We start from the raw sequence: 9,474 nt of genomic DNA, 5'->3' as shown, positions 1-9,474 counted from the left end.
CAAAAAAAAAAAAAAAAAAAAAAAAAAAAAAAAAAAAAAAAAGATCAAGAACAGAATAGTGAGTTGTGGAGGGAGGTGTTGAGGACAAAAGAGTGTACAGGTTGGGCACCACAGGGTGGACAGGCAAAACAATTTGGTTGATAAGGCACAGATCCTGAACCAACCTGTAAGACTTGTCCAGTTTTTGGACAGGTAAGATGAGAGAATTGTAAGGAGAGTTTGTAGGCTTTAGAAGCCCATGCTGTAGCAGGTGAGTGATAATAGGCTTCAATCCTCTTAAAGCCTGTTGTGGGATGGGATACTGGCATTGAGTGGGGTAAGGGTGATTAGGTTTTAATGGGATAGTAATGGGCGTGTGATTAATTGTCAGGGAGGGAGTAGAGGTGTCCCATGTCTGTGGGCTAAAGTTGGGGGATACAAGAGGAAGACACAAAGGAGGCTTTGGGTTGGGAAGAAGGGTGGCAGTGAGATGTGGCTGTAGTCTAGGAATAGTCAGGGAAGCAGATAATTTGGTTAAAATGTCTCAGCCTTATAAGGGAACTGGGCAGGTGGGGATAACTAAAAAGGAGTGCATAAAATAATGTTGTCCAAGTTGGCACCAAAGTTGGGGAGTTATAAGGGATTTAGAAGCCTGGCAGTCAATACCCACAACAGTTATGGGGGCAAGAGAAACAGGCCCTTGAAAATAAGGTAATGTGGAGTGGGTAGCTCCCGTATTGATTAAACAGAGGATGGACATACCCTCCACTCTGAGAGTTACCTGAAGCTCTGTGATGGTCCAGGGGGCTTCCAAGGTGATCGGGCAGCGTCGGTCTTCAGCTGCTAAGCCAAGCAGATTGGGGAAGGAGTCAGTCAGACAGCCTTGGGCCAGAGCTTTAGGGTCTCTGGGAGTGGCTGCTGGGTGAGCTGGGCAGTCTGATTTCCAGTAGGTCCCTGCACAGATGGGACATGGCTTGGGAGGAATCCAGGGCTGCAGGTGTTCCTTGGCCCAGTGGCCAGATTTCTGGCACTTGAAGCAAAATCCTGAGGGAGGAGGTTCTCTAGGAATGCCTTACTGCTGTGGCTTAGGCGTTTTGAAGTTCTTGTGTGCTGGAGGTGCAGCTGGGTTTTGTCTCACAGTAGAGGCAAGTAATTGTAACTCAGAAATGCATTGCTGTTTGGCTGCCTCCTCTCTATTTTTGTACACCTTGAAGGCAAGGTTGATTATTCTCTATTGTGGGGTTTGAGGGCCAGATTCCAATTTTTGAAACTTTTTTCTAATGTCAGGAGCTGATTGAGTGATAAAATGCATATTGAGAATAAGATGGCCTTCTGGCTCTTCTGGGTACAAGGCTGTAAAGTGTCTCAAGGTTGCTGCTAAATTGAACTTGGCTGGGTTTTTATCTTTTCCTTGGGTAGTTTATTTAAGTTTGTCATAATTAACAGGTTTGTACGCTGCCTCTTCAAGTTAAAGGGCTTCTTCAACTAGGCAGGAAATCATGTAATCTCGCCTAGCTATATGTGGGGAATCTGCCTGATAGTTCCATTGGGGATTCTCTCAGGGAACTGCTCTAATGCCTTCCTGGAGGACTGGCTCATGAAGCTGGCAGATGTCAGCATGAGATTGGGCTAGAGAAAACACTCTTTCCTGTTCATCTGGGAGAGGGTAGAAGTTAGGATGACATTTAAGTCACCCAGGTTAAATTGTAGGACAGAGTTAGATATTGGAATTCCTGTATATATTTAGTGGGTCTGATGAGAAAGAGCCTAAATGCTGGCTGATTTGGGAAAGGTCTGATACAGAAAAAGGCACATGTACCCTGACTATGCCTTCAGCTCCAACCACCTCTCTAAGAGGAAATTGTCGGGCAGGTGGGGGAGAGTTAGTCATGGAATGAAACTGTAAGCCAGACTGGGTGTGGGGAAGGGAGGTGATAGAAGGGTTGTAGGGTGGGGGAGCAGAGGCTGAAGAAGAGTTGGAGCCTGATTCAGCCTGGCGGGGAGCAACCTGAGGAGGAGCAGTCTGGGGAGGAGGGGAGAGATCAGATGGGTCAGTAGAAAAGGAAGATTCAAAAGACTCAGCGACACTTGAGGTTGGGACTGAAGGGACAGACTGGGGGAAAAAAGGAGGATTTGGGATGAGTCGCATTGGGAATAGAGTCTAGCGAGGTAACAAAGTGTGAAAAATGCCTGGACGTAAGGCACCTCAGACCATTTGCCCATTTTTCAACAAAAATTATCTAGGTCTTGTAGGATGGAGAAATCGAAAGTGCCATTTTTTGACCATTTAGAGCCATTATCAAGTTTGTATTGGGACCAAGCAGTGTTGCAGAAGAAAATAAGATGCTTAGGTTTTAGGTCAGGTGAGAGTTGAAGAGGTTTTAAGTTCTTGAGAACATAGGCTAAGGGAGAAGAAGGAGGAATGGAGGGTGGAAGGTTGCCCACAGTGAAGGAGGCAAGCCCAGATAAAAGAGAGGATAGAGACACAGGTGAGGAAGTGGGCCAGGGGGGAGGGTGGTACTTGCCACTCAGGGGAGGTGGTGCTTGCCACCAAGGTGAAGGATCAAGGCAGGCATCCCTGTGGTGATCAGACACCTCTGAAATGTGGGTGAATAACCAGGTAGGCATCCCTGCAGTGATTAAACACCAAGGGAAGACTGTCTTCCTGAGTCCGTGACTGGTGCCGGAGTTTTGAGTTCACGGATAAAACACATCTCCTCTGTCTCTACCAGAAAAGGAAAGGAACTGAAATTAAGGGAAGGGAGAGATTGAAGGGTGGTGCCAAAATTGAAAGGAGAAAGGGGTTGAGGGATAGTGAGAGAGGTTGGAGAAGAGAGTAAAAAGAGGCCACTTACCCGATTTAAAATTGGTGAGATGTTCCTTGGTTGGAACATCTGAGGACCTGAGGTCATAGGTGGATCTTTCTCATGGAGCAAAGAGCAGAAGGACAGGGGATTGATCTCCCAAGGGAGATCCCCTGATCTGAGTCATGGCACCAAATGTCATGTGCGTCATTTGAAGAGACCACCAACAGGCTTTGTGTGAGCAATAAAGCTTTTTAATTACCTGGGTGCAGGTGGGCTGAGTCCGAAAAGAGAGTCAGCAAAGGGAGATAGGGATGGGGCAGTTTTATAGGACTGAGGTAAGCAGTGGAAAGTTACAGTTAAAGGTGGTCATCTACTGTCAGAAGGGGAGGGGGTCACAAGGTGCATGGTGGGGAGATCATAAGACTCATTGTCCAGAAGAACAATGTTACAAGGTGGATCAACTGCTCAGTTGGGAGTTGGGGCAGAGCAGGAACAAGTCATAATGGAATGTCATAAGGTTGGTCAATCAGTTAAGACAAAAGCTGGCTGTTTTACTTCTTTTGTACTTTTTGGTTGCCTCACGCCATCTGGATGTATACATGCAGGCTTGGGCTCAAAAGCATGACAAGTTACATCCAGTTTCTCTGCTCTTCTCCAGTGGATAGAAACTCCTTCTCCTTGACACATCTGGAGCCACCAACCTGCTGCCTGACCCAAACGTGAGGGCCGCATATGCCTGAGCTCCTGCTGTCTGCACACCATGCACGGTAGGGGCCCCATAGGACTAGAGACCCCGTCTGAAACAGGCCTAAATTTGCTAAACCCTCTGGAGCTCGACAGGCCCTGAGTCTTGGTATGGTTCTGTGCACTCCTCCCAGGGCCCCCACTGTCCCCGAGCTCCAGGCCTGATTCCTGACTGGTGGAGACAGCACAGTAGGTGCCCTGCTGTCAGCCAATGCCCCTTGGCTTCTGGGTCTGGAGCCTCAGGATGAAACTGTTTTTGGAAGACCCAGGAGGACTCACCGGTCACGGTAAGGAACAGGCAGTTCCTGAGACAGCAGGAACCAGGAATTGTGGGGCCTGGTGGGGTGAGAAGCAAGAAGTTCCTGCTTCATCCTCGTGGGGACTTTGCCACCGGCTCAGTGTGGAGACATCACCATCCCGCTCGGATAAGTGGGGATCTGACAGTGTGGCCCCTGTGAAGAGCCCCCCATCCTCCTTGCCCTGGGGCTGCTGCGATGCACTAGGTCCTGAGTGTCCAGGATCCAGCAGGGGATTCCCATTGTCACCTCCCTGACCCTGTCGCTTGCAGTCCCGGGCTCCTGGTTTCTCCGCTGGGCTGGAGGCCTCGAGCATTGATGTCGTGAGGTAGAGAAAACCTTGGGATGGTTGGAAATGAAAGATGGGAGGGGGGGTGGGACAAAGGGAGAGGAAGGAAGCAGGCAGCACCAGAGAACAGGGAAAATCCCCGCCTTGAAAATGGGGAGAGAGTGACACACACACAACCTCCAGACTCCACGGACTCTCCATCTCCTGCTCTCTGCCCTGTAAGGAACATAGGCCCCACCCCCTCCACCCTTACTGTGTTTGGGGTCAGCCATTCCAGCGGGGTGAGGTGTCCCCTTGTGGGTGCGATTGGCACTTCCTGGAGGGCTGTGCATTATGAAAACCGTTTCCTGGGCTCACTGCCATTTGCATTCTTCTTCTGATGTCAGTGGGCAAGGGGAGGTCCCCGAACACTGGTGGGGCCTCGACTCCAGCCAGTGAATTCAAAGACCAGTAGGAAATAGAGAAAGGACAGAGATTTATTGTAAAAGGAAAAGTACATACTGCAGTGAAGGGAGTGCAGGGAAACTCAAGAGAGAGGTGCAAGGGGGTTTGTGACTGTCACCTTTCTGAGTTTCTTCAACCAAGGGGTGGAATATTTATAAAAATTCCTGGAAGAAGGTGGAGATTTCTCAGAACTGTGGTGCAACCCATTTTCACACCAAAAATGGGTATTCTCAGAGCTGCTAGGGAGCTGGCTGTTGTGTGTTTAGTATGTTAATTAGCATGTGATGAGGTCCTAGGTGAAACCTAGGTCAAATCCAGGGCCATGTTGGGTCCACTAGTTCTTAGTCGGCTTGGTCCACATGTTGTTTTTCAGCATCTTATCAGTCCAGAGCCTCTGCAGATATTTCAATGGATTCTTTTTGCTCATCATCTGAAACTGCTGCCTAAAAATTTCTATTGTTTTGAGACCATCATGTAGTGTACCTGACTCACTTTCGAGAAATGTCTGTTCAGATTCATTGCATATATTTAAATTGGGTTATTGCACTTCATAACATTGAGCTGTAAGAGTTCTTTACATATTCAGCATACCAGTCCCTCACCAGACATATGATTTTTAAATATTTTCTCTCATTCTGTAAGTTTTTTTTTTTTTTTACCTTCTAAATGGAGTCCTTTTTGAAGCACAAAAGTTTTGCATTTGCATGAAATGAAATTAAACTACATTTTGCCATTTGTGCTATTGGTATATAGTACTTAAGAAGCCTTTGCCAAATCTGAGGTCACAAACATTTACTGCTCTATTTTCTTCTGAGACTTTCATAGTTTCATGTCTTAGGAGGACATCTGGCATTCATGAAGAGCTACTTTTTTGTGTGCTGTAAGGAAGGGATATGCTTCATTCTTCCGCATGTGCCATCCGGTTGTCCCAGCACCATTCACTGTAGTGTAGGATGCACTTGCGCAACCTCCTGTCCCTCCCTCCTGCACTTGGCTTCAGAAGTGCATCCTGCTGAATGGTTCTCCCAGGGTTTCCACCAATGAAATCCCCTCATGTGAATCCCATGTAGGCATCTGCTTCTCAGAGGACCTGGATTAAGGAGTGGATTCAACAGATCAAATTATATTTCATAAGATGGAACTTTCTGAGAATACTGATACTTAGCAGACCCCTGAATACCTCAAAAGTAAGAAATTGCATAAATTGATCATTGTGGTTCCACAAGTCTCCTGTCAACTTAGCTTACTGGTGTTTAACTTTTTTTTTTACTTCTGCTGTTTTTGCTGTTGTTGTTGTTGTTGTTTTCTTTGAGACAGGCTCTCACTCTGTCACCCAGTCTGGAGTGCAGTGGCACCACCACGACTGCCTGCAACCTCAAACTCCTAGGCTCAAGTGATCCTCCCACCCTTGCCTCCTGAGGAGCTGGGACCACAGTCATGTGCTACTACCCTTGGTCTATTTTAAAATTTTCTGTACAGACAGGGTCTCACTCTGTTGCCACGGCTGATCTCCAACTCATAGCCTCAAGCGATCCTCCCGCATGGGCATCCCAAATTTCTGGGATTACAGGCATGAGCCACCCCTCCTGGCCCAAAAAGTTATTGCATTTGAGGTTTTCCTTTTCACATGATTGTAAGACATTATGTAGATTTTTAAAATCCTGTGTAAGTAATTTGGGTAATGCTATACAATAAAATTTTTTTTTCAGCCACAGCTTCCTAAAAATAGAAGTAGCATTAAAATGTGGTACATTTGTCAAATCTGGAAAATGTTTCAAATCTTTAAGGTGATTCTGACCTCTCATTTTGATTGACACAGTAATCCATAAAAACAAGTAAAGCACCCACTCTGACCTGGAAGGGCTAAGGAGGTAAAAGTATTGATAAGTGACACCCTCTTTTGTAGACATGACCCAACCTAAATTTCTCATGACCCACAAAAGAGGGTCCTGTGCTCCCCGCTTCTCCAGATCTCCATGCAGTCCTGAAGCACTCTCTGGCTGTCTCTGCAAATGGCTACACAGCTCCTCCTGGTCTCTGTGGGGCTCCTAGGCTCCAGGTCCTCTAGGCCAAGGGGCTATCATGCTCACCAGTTCCCAACAAGGGTGCACCCCACCATGGGAGGTGGAAGAGACCAGGTGTAGCTGCTCCTGCCCCTACCCCTCTCCTGATCAGCCAATCTTAATAGGAGGAAGGAGTAGGGATGAGTGGAGCCATGAGGGTTGGTGCTGGAAAGAACAGAAATGAAGACCTTTGTCCAATCCCCTGAGCTATGGGGATCCCTTTCTGAGTTCTAGCAGCCCTGGGATAGTCTGATTATTAGATTCCTCTGATGTGTCTTAAATCCTATCATAAGGCAGCCACTGTGCTAGGTGCTGGGTTTACACGTGGGTGATGGATGTGTCCAGTCCTCAAGGCATGTAGAATCCAGGGACAGAAACAAACACCCATGCGGCTGCTGCTGATGTGATGTCCTTGAGTTGGTTGGGGCTATCAGAGGGCAGAAGAGGGGGTGACTCATTCTGCCTGGGGAGTTGCATGGAGGCTTCTCGAGAGGTGGCATTTCAGACTGTTCTTATAGGAATAGGAAGAATACAGTGCGGCCAGGTGGGAGGAGAAGACAGGACACACGGCAGAGGGATAAGCATGAGCGGGAGGCCGGGGGATGCAAATATCATGGAAATTTGCGGAGCTGTGAGAAGTCTGCAGTAAAAACCCTCAGTTCCTGAAGGAGACTTTTCCCACAAGGAGGAGGGAATGTCAGGAGAGAAGATAGGGAAGGCGAGGTGGGCAGGAACCTCCCTGGAGTCCCTGTCTCCATCCACAGCAAATCAACCAGGAAATCAATTCACCATTCATGCATGCATGTTATCACACACACACACAGACATGCATGCACACACACACAGACATGCATGCAGTCTCTCACCCCCCCCACCACACATGCACACACACACTCACACAAACACACACACATACACAAATGTATGCAGAAATACAGAGACAGACACGCACATACACGTGCACACACAAAGACACATAAACACTAGGGAGAACCTGGTTGTCATCTCAAGAGTTGTTATGTCTGGCCCATCCTGCCCACTCACCTGTAACCTTGGGCGCTGTCTCCCAGCTCATGAAGGATTTCTGAAGCCATCAAACAGGATGTTACTGTGTGATCTTAAACACTCAGACAGCTCCTCACTCTGACCTTCCTTCCTGGTCCCCTTGGTCCTGTGATGAAGCAGTGTCCTGTTGGTTTTCACTGCAGCAAAAGAGAACCCTCTCCCCTTGGGCAGAACTCCTGGGCCACCAGAGCATACCCCTCTGCTCTTTGCTGTCAGAGCATCTTGATCTACAGGGTGGGAGGAACTGCCCCAACCCCTAAAAAGGAACTATTTATTGACCCCTCTTCCACCATGATGTCAACGTCAGTTTTGTCTTCTCTGTAGCCCTTTGCTGTGGATCCCAAGCTGTGTGCCAAGGAGCTCAGGGCACAAATTCACTGTAAGCAATCCCTCTGGGCTTACCGAACTATTTGAAAGATGAGAAGTGCTATCTTCTGGACACTGCTAGGAAGTACTACTCCAAGGTATTTTATAGTTTCAACATTAGACTATGCAACATTGCTTTAGATGCCATGGTATTTTTACAATCTGTGATTTCAACAGTTGCTGTGATAAAAAAAAAAAATGAACCCTTGCAAAAATTGGTATGAAATAAGAAATGATGGTGGCTGTGCCCAATCTGCTTCCAAGGTTTGAGAAGTTGCTCAATGCCCAACAGACACACATGTCCATTAGTAAACACTTGTGCTTATTTAAGAATGAAATAGGGGCAATTCATGTGGAGGTCAGAGTGGAAACAGGTGTGAGAGGGTCCAGCAGAAGAAAATATGGCTGCCAAAGGGTTCGAGCCCATTGGCAAGTTTGGCCTGGCCTTGGCTGTTGCAGGAGGTGTGGTGAACTCTGCCTTATATAATGTGGATGCTGGGCACAGAGCTGTCATCTTTGACCCATTCCGTGGAGTACAGGACGTTGTGGTAGGGAAAGGACTCACTTTCTCCTCCCATGGGTACAGAAACCAATGATCTTTGACTGCCATTTTCGACCATGTACTATGCCAGTCATCACTGGTAGCAAACATTTACAGAATGTCAACATCACACTGCACATCCTCTTCTGGCCCATTGCTAGCCAGCTTCCTCTCATCTTCACCAGCATCAGAGAGGACTATGATGAGCTTGTGCTGCTGTCCATCAGGACCGAGATCCTCAAGTTAGTGGTGGCTCACTTTGTTGCTGAACTAATCACCCAGAGAGAGCTGGTCTCCAGGCAGGTGAGTGATGACCATACAGAGTGAGCAGTCATCTTTGGGCTCATCCTGGACGAAGTGTCCTGGACCCATCTGACCTTCGGGAAGGAGTTCACAGAAGCAATGGAAGCCAAACTTGTGGCTCAGTAGGAAGCAGAGAGGGCCAGATTTGTGGTGGGAAAGGCTGAGTAGCAGAAAAAGGTGGCCATCATCTCTGTAGAGGGTGACTGCAAGGAAGCTGAGCTGATTGCCAACTCACTGGCCACCGCAGGGGATGGCCTGATGGAACTGTGTAAGCTGGAAGCTGTGGAGGACACCGCGTACTAGCTCTCACTCTCTTGGAACATCACCTACCTGCCGGCAGCGCAGTCCGTGCTCCTCCAGCTGCCCCAGTGAGGGCCCACCCTGCCTGCGCCTCCCTGGGTCAACTGGGCCACCGACCCGATGATTCCTAACACTGCCTTCCTTCTACCTCTTCCCTGGAAATCACTGTGAAATTTCATGATTGGCTTAAAGTGAAGAAAATAAAGGTAAAATCACTTCAGATCTCTAATTAGTCTATCAAATGAAACTCATTCTTCTCACATCCATCACTTTTTCA

The 9,474-nt window shown here is 47.8% G+C and overlaps 1 protein-coding gene and 1 pseudogene across 1 annotated transcript in view; one reads left to right on the top strand and one right to left on the bottom strand.

Annotated features, from left to right (window-relative positions):
- The window catches only part of LOC112622640 (UL16-binding protein 6-like), a 48,468-nt gene extending 44,326 nt beyond the window's left edge, over positions 1-4,142 (bottom strand). The window contains exons 1-2 of the mRNA XM_025382355.1: positions 3,944-4,142; positions 3,810-3,866 (exon numbers count right to left, since the gene is read on the bottom strand). Coding sequence (XP_025238140.1) covers positions 3,810-3,866; positions 3,944-4,142 — 256 coding nt within the window. The remainder of the gene's footprint in view (positions 1-3,809; positions 3,867-3,943) is intronic.
- A 4,312-nt stretch (positions 4,143-8,454) lies between these two features.
- On the top strand, positions 8,455-9,269 carry LOC112623739 (annotated as a pseudogene).
- Positions 9,270-9,474: the final 205 nt, after the last annotated feature.

Source organism: Theropithecus gelada, chromosome 4 (assembly GCF_003255815.1).
Source record: "Theropithecus gelada isolate Dixy chromosome 4, Tgel_1.0, whole genome shotgun sequence".
NCBI classification, from domain to species: domain Eukaryota; kingdom Metazoa; phylum Chordata; class Mammalia; order Primates; family Cercopithecidae; genus Theropithecus; species Theropithecus gelada.
The sequence above is the reverse complement of the archived record's forward strand: the minus strand, read 5'-3'. Positions and strand labels throughout refer to the sequence as shown.